Here is a 15268-nt window from a genome sequence, read left to right on the forward strand (position 1 = left end):
GCTACTTTTATCATAAATGCTCATATTGACTACAACAATTTCCCTCTCCGTCCAAGTTCTTGATACATCACAAATAACCGCTGAGGATGGACAAATCAAAGCTAACAAGCTAGCTTGAAGTTCATGGTTGAGAACCTGATGGTACTCTAATTAGGGGGCACAAAAACTAACACAGGTAGACACCAGGTTCTGCAGCCACTGCTGCTGTCTGGACTGCCTCAGGAACGCCACTTCTAGTACATGAATCAGCCACATATTTTAAAGCTAGTTTGGGTATAGCTGCCTTTGCACCCTTTACTGCAAACCCAAAGAACAGGAAAAATATTAGAAATTATGAATGAAGGAAGGGCAGAGGGGAAAAAAGTCTTTGAAACTTTCCTTTTAAGCTTTGTTTTCTCATGTCTACCACAAAATGAACTTTTATATTTGTTGTACCAATCTGAAGGTTTAGGAAGCAAAGCTGTGCTGTAGGCCCATCAAAAGGACAAATATTTTCGAAGTATGACTTTCTTTTCTAAGTTTAAAGTTATCATGATGTGACAAAGAAGGAGAACACAACAAAAGCCTGGAAGTATGAGCTGAAAGCGAACACACTTAAAGGTTCTAATCATTGTGCCCTAAAAACATAAAGGTGGCTCTGGGGCCTACTGTTAACTACTGGAGTTCTTCAGAGTACAAAACTCCCCCTTTAATTGGGGCCTTCGCATACCTGCCAGTAAGCATTTGCAAACTCCTGTTTCTGAGGAACAATGCCACAAGCAGTACCCAAGATTTTCACAATTGCTTTAGTATTCTGTATCATCCCTTCAGAGAGTGAACTGTAAGCTTCTCAGGGTAAGAACGCTGGTAATTCTTTACCATGTTACTATGAGACAGTAAGTAAAAATTCCAGAACTATGAAACTCCCAATACTGTGGAATTTCCTTTAAAATATTACAATTTTATTACAAAATGATAAGATTAAATATATGATCATTTCTCTTTGGGAGTGTGTGCAGGGGAAATACCTCTGAAATGCCTTCTGGCCTTTCTTTCACTTTAGATATATTGACTGTTTCTAAACTATTAAGGTATTTAAAACTTACTTCTAAAGAATACTATGAAAGATTTTTTAAATTAAGTATTACAGTATATATGTTACATCTGATAAAAGAAAGACAAATCTTATTTGTATTTTAAACTTGTTTGGAAAGAAACTACCTAATACACATACATGAGAATAACATCAGACTAGATAATATGGTCTGACCTTTCTGTTTTTGATTCACTGTCAGCTCGGTAGTGTTCAAGGTCTTGGTAAAGAGACTGCAATTCTGCTTGAAGTCCTTTTTCCCGTTCTATACTTCCTTCATAAAATTTAATTTCCTTTTCCATTGCTTTTACTTTTTCTTCCATCACCTTAAATTCATGAAGTATCAAATAGCTGACTCCACAGTATTTACACACTGTCTCATCCCGGGACATCTAGAAAAAGATAAAATTGTAAGATTGTTAGTAAGAAACAAGTTGAACAAAAAAACCTGAATAACACTAACTAATAATGATAATAAATAATTAATAATAATAATAAATCTGAATAGTTTAAACCATTTACTGCTCTGGAGCATTTATGATCAGATTATGTTATTGCTTTAACAAATAATAAAGACAAAATTCTACGTTAGCAAAATGAAATCAAACTATAGCAGTACTTTCACTTACTGGAAACTTCATAAGATACATCAACTATGCAATTTACTATGTGGGAACTCCCATTGGAATTCTAAAATGAAGTACCTCTGAATTATGTTTGATGTATTTATTTAAAATAAAATGCTGTGTTTTACAAAGTTATCTCCTTAATGAATTTGTGATCACCTAAGCCAGAAAAGTGTTATTTACTGTGGGTTTTTGACAACTGAAGTATATCCAACTGAAGTATACAAGATCAAAAGTGGAAAGTGAATGGAATAATGTAATCCAGCAATCTTTATGAAAGTAATTCAAATGAGTACAGGCCTAATTATTATGATGTAGTGTCCATGACACTTGAGTGTTGTGGAAAATGTAACCCATTTACTAAGTATGAAGTATTCATCACTGATTTAAAAAATACAGAGTACATAATACATATCTAATTGAAAGACCATTTCTTAAATTGAGAAACATACTTTTGTAAGTAATCAAATTAAGCTTTGCAGTAAGCAAGGCTTCATAAATATGAACAGATAGATGTGTATCGACTTTGATACATACTTATTACTCAGTATATCAGTTGTTCCTGCATACCTTAATTTTCACTTCCAGGAAAAAAAAATGCTCAGTTTACAAGTGATGCGGAAGTGAACCTGCACAAGAAAGGTGTATCGAGTAAATAAATCAGCCAGACCAATCCAAGGTCTGACACTTCAGTAGGGGACATGTAAGCATCTGCTTACCAGCACAGATCCCTGAACATGACAGGTTTTACACTGTTCTCAGGTCACAGCATAAATATATTTGAGAGGAGATGGTTAGAATTAAGACTAGATCAGAGGACACTCATAATACAGCTAAAGAGACAACCTCAAAGCAACAAATATAAACAGGTATGGGTAAGCTTGGAGACATGAAAGATGGAAAATGGGTAGCAGCTGGAAGAGCAGTCAGTTATGTGTTTGTGTACCAAGAGCTTAAAACACGCTTTAACCTTTCTTGCAATTATCAACTGTTACAACGATTTTAACACAATGACTTAGAAAAGTCAGAAAGCTGTGAAACTGCAAGCGGTTTAAGTCAAAGAACGTAAGAATCCCTCGTGTTACAGAAAAAGGAACAAAAAAAGATATTTTGAGACATTGGGATAAATTCAAAGAAATCATACTTAGATGAAAGAGAACAGCTTTCAAAAATTATAAACTAAAGACTCATTATCCCATGATTCAATAACCTTTAGCTGTTTAATTACAGCTTGATAAAAATGGTATTTCAGGATGCCCTGGAATTACCAGGCTAAGCTTTATTTTCCAGTTTCTTAGTCTTGCCCCAGTTTAAAATACCCCTAGTTACAGTTGCTCTGAATGAGCTGAAAATGCAAGTTTGTTTTTCCTGGCAGCTGCAAACTGTGCTTGGAAATATGAAACTGTTATTCAGGATAACTACCATAAAGTTCCAAAGCACTAAAATTACTATATTGAAAGAGGACAAAATGAGCTGTTATAAGGAGCACAGGAGGGGGGCTCTTATCCCCAAAAGAACATTGTGCTCTCTTGCAGCACCACCACTGCTGTCTTTCAAATAAACAGTTACAGAAATTTCACTGGGTACTAGGATTAAAAACAAAATAAAACAATTAGGGTCCTGAACTGAAAATGTTTTATGCAAGTACTATAACTTTTTAGTTTTGAAATTCAATTTTGTTATTGAACTTAAAAATAAATTAAGTCATAGAACAGTAAATATTATCCATCTGGACTTAGTGGGAAATGGGTCCTGTTCTTTTTCACATCCATTCCTCAGGTGAAGTAAAAACTTGAAAGGACTTCAGATCAGGTTGGATTTTTGAAGTATTTGCTACATAGTCAAAAATCACAGGAAAGCTCACGGGCTTTATACTACTGCAATAAGGAAAGAAAGTTCAGGCTTTTAATCAGAACTTTGCTTCTGTACATGCACAATTATCCTGCAACCACTGCAATATGCTGTATATAGACATGAACTAGTTTTAAAGTACCTCTCTGTACTGTAAGTAGCAGTTTCTTAATACCAGTAATGAATCTGGCATGGACTGAGCGATGCTCAACAGGCAAGCTAGCCCAAACTAAATTCCATGCTGCAGTAGATTAACACCAATAAGCAAGCTAATTAATGTAAACCCAGCCCATGTATGCCTACTACGCCTAGAAAATTAACAGGACCCGGTTGAAAGTGAATTGCTCCGAAGAGCAAGGTCTGAACTGGGCAGAGGAAGGGGCGTACTAATCTGAATTCTCATCCTAAATCCAAGATTCCTCTGTCATGCCCACAGTGGTAAAATCACAAGCAGAACTTTCCAGAACTTTCTCCCCCCCGACCCCACCCTCCCATTGCAAACATCACAACCCGAGATCTCCTTGCTGATACTTAAAATACCTCCTAGAATTCCTGAGCTGTTTGGACATTTTTCAGAAGCTACTGAAGCTTCACACAGACAGGTATAGAGAAATACTGTCAAGCTGTAGATGTTGATTTCATTCAGCCAAAATAATGACAAAGCCATCTAAGGGCTACACCAATTTAAAGGTCAGAGCCAGAAAGAATTTTATAGCTTTGAAGACTACTTGCACATGAAATGTTTTGGGGTTTTGCACAGTTTCCAAGAGAAATAACATTACTTTGTCTAAATGGGTATTTCTCTATTGTCACCTTTCAATAATTTGCGAACCAGAATGTTTGGTCATTTATAAATATATCTGCCTTCCGTGTCAGAATTGGTTAAGTGTCTAAGAGTTTTTTAGACAACTAGGTAAGCAATAAAGACTTCTTAAGTTCCCTGCTGAAGAAAACTCTGGAGTGTGAGTGCAGTCCTTATCAGATAGTCCATACAGAAGAGAGCCTTATAAATGGTCTGTCCAGGACAAAAGATTCCGTTAGACCTTGTATCTTAGACACCAAAGTTGATCAACCATTACACAAAGGTCTATAGGAAACAAATTTTCATTAGTTCTTATGCTTACAAAGCTACCTTTTCTGGAATAATATTAACCCTGAGTAACCACTAAGAATGTGTATTACATACAAAATGATTTATGTTTTCAGATTCCATATTTCACTATTTACATTTGATCAAAAGACTGTTGTCATCTTCTCAAACACAAAGCAAAAAAAAAAAAAAAATCAGGGGAAAAAGCAGAGTTTGGAAAGAATAGGGAAAAAAGCTATCAGAGCTCTACCTAGAAAGGGGACTGTGTATGTCCTTAGCAGTGAGAATAAGCAGTCAATAGCAAAAAATCAGTTAGTAATAAAAAAAAAAAACACAACACCAAACAGAAGGTCATTTTAGTAATTTTAGTATTGTGGTTTTGGCCAGCTTGGACAGGGAAACTCAGGGCAAACAGGACTTGAAAAGGTAAGAGGGATACTAATAAACCCCTGTTATTTGAGTTAGCATGACAGTACTGCATGCACGATAACAACATAAAAAGAAAAACAAACTCACTGAGGACAAAGTGCTTGAGCTAGGAAGATACTTGATCCACAAGATTTTGAGCTACAGTTCTGATACACATTACACCAGACACTACAAAAAAAGGAAGAGAGCAATGTCCAGAACAAACCGTATCACAAGGTAACATTTACAGCAACTGCTCCACTACAGCATCTGTGGGAATAGTTTCAACTCAGAGATGCGTTTGGTTTTGGAAGAACTAACATTATTCCATGGATACATAGACTTCTTTAGCTACCAAGGGCAAGTGGAAAACTGAGCCAAGACGGATAGTCACTTAAATTACATCTGTCTGACTCAGTACCATAAGCATCTGTAGAGCATAAGTTATAAGGAAAAAAAGAAAAAAAGAAAAAGATTACTTTGGTGGTCTGGACCATTATTAGCCTTTTGAATGACGAGACAGGAATTTATATCATTTCAACTTGACCAAATAACTACAGGGAGGGTCAGCTTGTGCACTGCTATTCTTCTCTGATATTTCTGATTCCACCCGCAAAAGCTACCACGATAAAGAGCTAAATTCTTGTTAAAAGAAAAATGATATACTTTCTCACTTAGCCGTGCCTTGGTATTACAACATCCAGCATATGGATCCCTTATGCTAGAAATAGCCCATTACAAGCAGCTAATAAATAGCCATGACTCTTAAAAGCCAGAACTTAAGTCCCCAATTAATGAGATTCTTTTAAAAAGCTTTGAATATGTTTCTGTGCATCACTGAAATAAAAACATAGAGCCATGAGCACAGATGGACTCCTTCTACATTAATTTTACAGTGCAGGGGAGGGAGAGCCTAAGGGAACTGCAGCACTGGCCATCCTCCTTGCATCACCCAGTGCTCCTCAGGCACATAACGTGGTAGTAACAGCTCTTGCTCCCTCCCCAGTTGATCCGTCAGGACTGAGACTGCTTTAGCAAGGACTGGCCAAATAACAAAAACCCCTGTATCTGTCCAAATACCACTTGTAGCAGAACAATACATAAAACTCAAGAAAAAAAAAATCATTGTGCTGCAGCTGGGTGGTCTTAAATTATTTCTGATATTGATTGTTTTATTCTACCTCTACTTGATTCTACCTTATTATCTGAATCTACTTTCTTTTTGTTTTACTCCTCCTCTCCCATACTCCCTTCATTTCTCTCACGCTGTTTGTCCCTCTCCTGACAAACTAGCCAATCCCTATTACACAAAAAGAAATCATTACTCAAACCACACAATTGATTTTCTAGGAAGAAAGTGGAATCTTCTGCTGTATATGCAAAACTGACAAGTTATTTGACTGAAATTGATCAATTTTTTTATTCAAAGAAAGATTTTTAAGAGTCTCAGTAGAAACTTCACTTAAAAAAGTTTATTGTGAGTCAAGTTTTCAGTCAGCATCTAGTCAGAAAGTAATACACATTGTAACGCTAAGCCATGCTGCATACATAATTATTTAGTCCACTTCCATAAAATAGCAATTGCAAAATAAAAATCACAGTACTTGCTTTGAATACATATGAGTAGTGTAGAAATAGGCTTGCAGTAAAAACAGAATGTCCAGCTCTCAAAAGTTTCATTCAAAACATGCCCTGAAATAATCAGCTTGTCACGACAGGAAATAATACTCGGATTTCAGGTAGCTTTAATTTTTTCCTGCCTGTGAGTAAAGCAGACTAATGAATCATAAAAGACTGTGTTCCACTGCTAGTAACTGCACTCAGTCACACAAGCCCTGCAAATATCTAACACGTGTCCAACAGGCCATGCAGACCTTACTGGCACTCGTAAGCTCTTTCAGGATGTGTTAAGGCACACTCCAGCTCTCCAGCGCAACGCAGAGCAGAGAGTTCTTATAAACTGAACCTCAGGACACTGCGACAAAATGCGATGCCTGGGCAGACAAAAGACAATTTAGCCCATTGTTAAACGTATCTTTGCCTGACAAATACTGACTTTTTGCACCTGCAGTTGCAACTGTTGGGAAGCCCCTCCTAGCTACAACCCAACTGCTTGTGATGCAAGAGAGACTGCAATCTCTCCAATTCCTAGTAATACACTTGGATGCTGGTTGCAGAAAGGGTAGAAAAGCTTGAATATAGTGAATACAGCCCTAGTTTTATGAGAAAAGCTTCAATATAGTGAATGCAGCCCTAGCCTTATGAGTACAGCAAGATATAAAAATGCTTTGCTGCCCTAGGTGACCACCAGTGACTCCAGAATTCTCACATTAAGAACAGAAGATCGTTATCCAAGTCCAGAAGATCTGCTTTCACAAATCCTCTGATACCGCAATACACAGTGGTAACAAATCAGGTTGCCTTTACTACCTGGGAACTGGTTTTCCCAAGTCAGCTATGGGTCCATGCATGACCAGTTCACTGTTGAGAGCTTTCCACCTCTTCAGGCTGTAACATATGGGCTCATACCAAAAATAAGCAGATACTTTCCAACATTTCCAAAGTACATTACAGCCACTCAGAATATTCACATAGCCAGAGCTTGTCATCCCAATGAAATCTAAATGTTAAAAATTCGACGGCCAAGTATTGAAAATCTCAGCAGGCATAGGGGCAACTCACAAATATCACCTTAAGAAGCATTCATAAGGTACATGACAACAGGACCCTGGAAACACTTCCTGCCATTCTGCATGTAAACGTTACTGTGTTCATCTGGAGGGCACAAATGGAAATGCTGCTGCTTCTGAATCCACATTGATATCAATATTGTAAGTACTAAATACATAACTATGTTGTTCACTTCTACAAAGCTAGGCTTGGTGGATGGGACAGATTCTTTAGCTAATTAACACAACTGGAACTATGTAAGAACCTATGAAAAAAAAAAAATAACCCCAGGTCCAAAGACGGCAAGAAAAATTAAAGATAACATAATGTGTTCATAAAGATACCATAATGTGCTCAATCTAAAGCACACATGGCAAATCTATTGAGTAACCATTTGTTATTAGTAATGTACCTGATGTTTTGTGGATAGTTGGATACCACGGGAACGTTCTGTACTGCTGTATAACGCAGCTTCACAGTTCCTGCTCTGCTTACCTTCTTAAGCTCCTAGGGTGAGAGAACTACTCATCTGTAACGGTATCTTGTGCTCAATTATTTTATGATTTATGTTATGCAAAGGTTATATATTTGCCAAATAAAATATAAAATTAAATATAACTTTATATTTTTACTGTCTTATGTAGGTAGCTGCTATTCGTTTCCCATTTTAGTAAGATCTTCAGGGAAAAACTGCATCTTCCCATCTACTTACATTGAATGGACAACAACAATGCTGAAACAAACACAGTAAGTTCACAAGCATATAAAATATTTGTCTACCACTAGCAACAGACAGCTAACAAGGTACAGTATGATAATCTTCTTTCTCTTGAGGAAACAACCAACAACCAACCAACCCAACTGCCCACTCAAAAAAAAAAAAAAAAAAAAGAACTCTCCAAAAATACACATCCATAACGCTGGAGTAAAGGAAACGGAAACACTAACTTCTTTTGTACCATCCTCTGCTCTGTGATACCTCTCAGACTGAGTTTGATGGCATAAACTTTAAGACATGCAAGTACACGAAAAAGTAGGCATTACAAGCCAGCAATCTCTGCAAAGTTCTTTCTACAGCTCTGTGACAATACACTTAATGAGAAAATGTAGTGTTCTACAGAGGCAGACCAACCAACTTACTCAATTACCTAAAACACCTGCTATCTGACACACCAAGTGTGCAAGCATCACCTCCTAGAAGTGTACAAGCATCCCTAAAATAAGGCTCCCTAAATTCCCTAAAATACCCTCCCTAAAAACTGTCACAGAAGAGAACCTCAGCTATGGCTTGGACTTTGCCATTGACCGACTTAGTTATTTCCCTCCTGGGAAGTTACCAATTTTCCTATGTATGCTGCCAAAACAGCAGCAGCTGTTCTCCACATTCGCCATCACCACCACTCCATGTGGCATAGCTTCCTTCGAAACTTGCAGGGAAAACTGACTCCTGCTGACTTCTAACATTGGTTACCTCACTGAGCAACATTTGTCAAACTGCTCACAGGCAAAGTCACAACTCTGGGTTTTTAAAATTTTTTTAGAAACAAACCATGATTTAGATCTTTACTAATAATTCATTTCTAAGAAGTATGCAACTGTAAATACAAAAAATACTATAAGCTTTAATAACAGACATGTGGATGCTTATTTGCCTGTTAATTATTGTTTTTTTCATTTAGCGCCCATCTTGCAATGCATGTTGTGTGAAAGAGGTATAAGAGCAGTAGAAGGGGGGAGAGAGAGAGAGGCAGGGCCATGTAAGAGAGAAGCAGCCACACGTGTTCCTTTGGCCAGAAAACTGCATGTTGGGAGCATGTGCTCAGTTTGGCAGAGCAATCTACAGCTGGCACAAGTTCTGCATATGTTGGGAGCAATCTAAAAGAAAGACTCCAAAAGAGATGCTATAAAATCCAAGAAGCAGGGAATGTGAAGGGAATAACAGCTTGTGTACATCAAAGGTAGAAAATACAAGGACAGGAAATTGTGAGAATGACTTGTAATCAAGCTCTGTATCTTGTAACTATACTGCAACTACAATGCAAGTCAGCTGAGTGAAGAGACGAGCAGCAGCAAAGGATATGTAAAACCCCAGCTCTTAACTGATCCCAAAATCTTGGGCTGTCGTTGCCTTAGGGCTCACATATCTCACACTGAGGTGACAGGGTAGGATGGGACAGGAACATAAACCTATTCATGTACATATCTAGGAGTACTGATGTGCCCTCTGCATACAGATCTTTTTGTTAAAGGTGTACCACAAAAAGTGAGAGAGATCTCAAGAGACTGCCTGCCCAGTCATTTACCCCAAAGCAAAAGTTTGCCTTACTTGTCCCCCACAGTGCCACTGGAGGAATTCCACAACTCCCCTGGGTGAGCTGCTCCAGAGCTCAACCACCCCCACATCGAGAGTTTCATAACATTCAACTACAGCAAGTCCAGAAAGGTGAGGATCAGATTAATTTTCAGCTGGAGATGAAGGACAACCACCATCTTCCTACACGTCAATTCTGTTACTGTGCCCTCAAGTATTTTCCAGAATAAGTAAACCCAGTTCTATTATCCTTTCCTAGAACAAGATTTTTAAGCTCTTTACTATTTTTGCACTTTTCTAGATCGCCATCAGTCACGTTATTTTTCTTAAAGCCTGCAGCTCAGAATTGATACCTCAACAGCCCTGAGCAGAGGAATAATGAAGGCCCAAGTTTCACGTGCAATTCCTATACCAATACATTTAATACTTGCTTTCTTTGTAACATCACTTTGTCAATATTATTATTATTCTGCTTATGACCTGATTATAGACCTCCGTGTTAGGTTTGACAAGCGACAAGGAAGCTTAGTCAGTTACTATGTATTTTGTATTGACGCATCGGACATACTCTTTCTAAATATGCCTTATTCTTACTAAGAACATGAAGTTTAATGCTGTTCCCAGAATGCTCACAACCCCTCCCAGACTGGCATCAGTGTATTCCTTATTGTAATCTAAGATCCTAGCTCAACGAAAAACAGCAGATGCCAACACTCCTACTGAAAAGAAATAATGTCACCCCCTTTCTGTTCCCAGTTTGTGCCTGCGCTCACACCTGCTTCCTCCTCATGCTAGCATATGCATAGCACAGGGTTCAGGAACTAGATCAGGAACTGATCCAAATGAAAGACAGGCAGCTGAAGTGCCACCAGACTACAGCCTTAAGACATTAATGGAAGTATTGAGCAGTACTAGATCCAGAACAATTCCTTGATGTGCTTCATCCAACAATTTGGCACAACTGTTTTTCTGAGAAACTTGTACTGATTTTTGCTAACCACCTTATCCTGTTGACCCTTACGAACTGATTTCTAAACAAACATATCTGGTATCTTTGCTGCCGTCAGAACAGCTGCTAATGAGTCTGTAAATTTCCCAGGTTCTTCCCCTCCCCTTTTTACGGGCAAGTATTCCTTTTCCTTTCCTTTGGCTATCTTACCCGTCCTTGAATTCTCAGAAATCATCATTGATGGCTCAGAAATTGTTTCAACAGTTTCCTGGACTATCAATTTCTCCAGGCTGTGCTAGCCTGACTACATAAAACTTTTAAATTACTTGATTATTAGATGCATACCAAAAAAATGAGGACAGCAGGGCGTTTTACTGCCAAAGTAAAAACTTCATAGTGTTGTAAAAAGTGACTCGTGTTCCAGTTGTGTGCATCACCCCATATAAAGAGCCTCCTTGTAAGTTAACCCATATAAACAGCAGCATTGTTACATTAGTAGTAATCTGTCTCCCAAGCAAAAGAACAGCCTCACACACAGAGAGAAGACAGAAGAAAAGATGAAGGGGAATGTTCCATTCCTATTTGTATTGGCACTCCTTTGGAACAATTACATGTTACGCTCTGCAGTCATTCCACACTTACGGCAACAAAACACGCCGTATGGGGCAAAATTCGAAACTCGCCTAGCAGTGACAACACCATTACAGAATGACTATGTTCCTCTAGTGTTCCTATAGCATTAGTGTGTAATTACACTTCATATAGACCTAGAACACACCCAGTCTAAAACCAGGACCAAAACGTACCAGCGTTCAGAGGCCAGCAAAACATCCCTAAGTTACTGCAGTACCTGGTCTCCAAACGGTTTGGTTTTTGTACTTCCACTGTTTCATACCTTTCGAATCTCCTCGGGCAGGGCGTGAATGGGGACGTGCCGCTCCATGGCCTCCCGAAACTCTGCGGCGGGCTCAGGGAACCTGCCAGAGGCCACAGGGAGGGTCAGAGCCTGCCGTCAGCAGCAGGGCCGCACGTCTCCCCTGGCCCACGCGTGGAAATGCAAGCCCACACACGCTACGGGCGGCCCGGGCCTGCCCCGAGAGGCCTCCCCACGCCCCAACCGCCTGCCCGGAGACAAGCCGCGGCTGCCGGCCCCGGCGGGGCCCCGTCAGCGGTCGCGGCGCGCAGGCCGCGGCATGGGCCGAGGGAAGGAAGGGGGAAGAAGGGGAAGGAAGGGGGGACGGGACACCACCCGTCCCGGGGTACGGCCGTTCGGAGCCCCCCGAGCCGGGGCCGGCCCCCCTCCCCACCGCGGGAGACGCCGGAGCCCGAAGCCAGCCGGAGGGAAGCGGGGTGAGGGAAAGCCAGCCGCGGCGGCCATTTTCTTACCGCGGCTTCCTCCGTAACCACGGCAACGGCGCGCCGCCCTGCGCGTGCGCCTCACGTGGCCGGGGCGCGCGCGCCCGGGCGGGCCCGCGCAAAAGCGGCGGAGTTTGGTGTGGGGTTTTTTTTGGTTTTTTGGTTTTTTTGGGGGGGGGGGGGGGCAGAGGGTCTGCGTTGCCCCTGATCCCACCGGTCCCGATTGGAAATGAATAACTGGGGTGGGGAGGAGCTGCAGTGCCAGGGCTGGAGCTGGCTGTGGAGGGGGAGGACGCGGTTTCGTCGCAAAGCCTTTGTTTCGTTTGAGCTGTCGCCCCAAAACCGGCCGTCGCGCCTGGGTCAGTGGCGTGTTCAACACCGAGGCATGTGCTCAACCTCCCTGTGAACCGGCATTGCGCCGCCAGCCCCCAGTGGAATCCGCTCCGGTTCACAGCGAAGCCATAAAAATAAATAAATCAGGAAAAGATGTGAGAACCGGGAGTTTTCGGAACAACCCCATTTCGATGGAATTAATTTCACGTTCTGCCTCCCCTCTCCTTTTCATCACCGGTTATTTTATGTGCGGCCCCTTCGGCGGGGACCAGAAAACCCGAGATGCCGTGAGACTCCTTTTTATCGCCTCCCATCAGCCGTGCCGCAACGGCCATCTGCTTCGTCCCCACGGTCCCCAGCAAGGCAGCCGGCACAGCCGAGGTCTCCCTCCACCTGAACCTGCCACAGACGGGTGATGCTGCGGACGAGGGCTGCTCACCTCCCAAAGCCGACTTCCAGCCTGTCCAAAGCAATTCCTACGTGCCCAAAGCATTTCCTATATCCCCAGAGCGTTTTCTGTATGCCCAAAGCAATCCCTATATACCCACAACATTCCCTGCAAGCCTTATACAAAAAGATACCCCCCCCAAACATTCCCTGTAAGCCTTATACAAAAAGACACCCCCCCCCCAAAAAAAATATTTAGGGACAGCCACTAAAAACTGGAAAAAAGGCCATCATGAAAAAGGAGGTGACCTTCCACCGGCCTTTGTTAACCTAATTTAATTTATGCGTGACTCGCTCTTAGCTGCAAAGGTTCAGTCTCTGGGGTGGCTCCGTGTAGGGCAAAGCATGGGTCACATTTTTCAGAGCGGTGCCGAGCGGCTGAAGAGGGAATAGTTTTTTTTGGTGGAGTAAGCTGCGTGGGGGCAAGGGAGGGGGGTGCTATTGGAGAAGATAGTGATTTTTATTGGAAAAAAAAAAAAGGAAAATTGCATGAGTAGGAGCTGTTGCAATGATACAGGGATGCAAAGCCGGGGGGGGGGGGCGAGGGAGGGCACCCTGCCGGTACCCTCCCTCGCCCCCCCCGGCTTTGCAGCGCGGTCCCACGGGTGGCTGCCCCCCCCCCAACCCTGGCGTCTGCTGCCGGCGTGACCCCTTCCACGTTGCGTGCCGACCTCCCGTGTTCCGCTGCATCGTTAATCCCCAGTTTGGCAGCAACCGCAGCCGCATGCCCCAGCTTCCCCCCCCCCTCGCCTCACCACCTCCTTTAACCTCTTCGTGATCCAACGCGGGATATAAGGGGAGGGGGGCGCAGATGGGGTGTCCCGCGTGGAAAAGGGGAGGTGGGTGGCGTGGGAATGTCACCCCGTGCCACCGCCCCGCAGCGCAGAGAGCAAACGTTAACTCGCCCGTCGCAGACGCTCAAAGGTCAGAGCGAAGAGCTGGCGATTTAAAAATAAATAAAATATAAAGTCCCAGCGCGCTGCACCCACCCCCACGCGGTGCCTGCGGGCTGGCAGCGGGGCTCACCCCGGCGGAGTGGGGGGGGGGGGGTTGCGTGTGAAGGGCAGCTCGCCCCCCGCGGAGGTATTTAATTAAGAGCGGCATTAACAGCGAGACGGGGAAGGCAGCGCCTTTGATCGGGGTGGCGGAGGGAAGGGGGGGGGGGTGCCTGGCCGCGCCTTGCCGGCATATGTTCCCCCTGCGTGATGGCGGCGGTGGCGGGGGGCGGCGGGCCGGGCGCCCAGCGCCTCTCACGCGATGGCCGCCTACCGTGCCGGGGAAGGGTGTCGTGCGGCGGGGCGATGAGATCAGCGCGGATCACCGCCGCGGCTGTGGAGGGAGGGGAAGGGGAAGGAAGGGGAAGGCGGCCGTCACGCAGCGGCCGGGAGATGGAGGGGGGGGGGGACGGGGGGGACGGGGCTGTTCCCTTCCCGCCCGCGGCTGAGGGGAGGCTGAGGGGAGGAGTGTGTGAGGAGATGTCCTGGGGGGCTGAGGGGAGCCTGTCCTGGGGGGGTGTGAGGGAGCCTGTCCTGGGGGGACTTTGTTGTTGTTGTTGTTGTTGTTCTTTCGGTTTTATGCAAGCGTGTAAAAAACATGGGGGTTGGAACTAAATCATCTTTAAGGTCCCTTCCAACCCAAACCATTCTATGACTGAGGAGATCCTGTCCTTGGGGGGGGCTGAGGAGATCCAGTCCTGGGGGGGGGCTGAGGGGAGCCGGCCCTTGGGGGGGCTGAGGAGATCCTGCCCTTGGGGGGCTGAGGGGAGCCTGCCTATGGGGGGGGCTGAGGAGATCCTGCCCTTGGGGGGCTGAGGAGATCCAGTCCTGGGGGGGCTGAGGAGATCCTGCCCATGGCGGGGCTGAGGAGATCCTGCCCTTGGGGGGCTGAGGGGAGCCTGCCCTTGGGGGGCTGAGGAGATCCAGTCCTGGGGGGGTGAGAAGAGCCTGTCCTGGAGGTGAGGAGAGCCGGGCAGGGGACATGTCGCTGCCAGCCCAGACGCTCACAGTTGGGGGTCCCTGTGGGAAGCACAGCACCCGCTGTTTCCCCCCCCCCAAGCCCTGCGGGAAGCCCCCCCCAAAATCCCCACTCTGTCACGGCCCCCGCGCCCCGGTCTGCACGTCACGGGTGTCTCGGGACTGCGGTGGGCTGTGAGGGG

General features: G+C 43.8%; 1 protein-coding gene across 2 annotated transcripts in view; it reads right to left on the reverse strand.

The window, feature by feature from the left end:
* Positions 1-12446, reverse strand: part of LEKR1 (leucine, glutamate and lysine rich 1) — a 64345-nt gene extending 51899 nt beyond the window's left edge. The window contains exons 1-3 of one of the 2 annotated variants that reach the window (XM_052803879.1): positions 12364-12446; positions 11873-11954; positions 1250-1464 (exon numbers count right to left, since the gene is read on the reverse strand). In XM_052803879.1, coding sequence (XP_052659839.1) covers positions 1250-1464; positions 11873-11920 — 263 coding nt within the window. In that variant the 5' untranslated portion in view covers positions 11921-11954; positions 12364-12446. Of the gene's footprint in view, positions 1-1249; positions 1465-11872; positions 12344-12363 lie in introns of those variants that run through there. The other variant, XM_052803880.1, reaches the window with a different exon arrangement.
* Positions 12447-15268: the final 2822 nt, after the last annotated feature.

Source organism: Harpia harpyja, chromosome 12, assembly GCF_026419915.1.
Source record: "Harpia harpyja isolate bHarHar1 chromosome 12, bHarHar1 primary haplotype, whole genome shotgun sequence".
NCBI lineage: Eukaryota > Metazoa > Chordata > Aves > Accipitriformes > Accipitridae > Harpia > Harpia harpyja.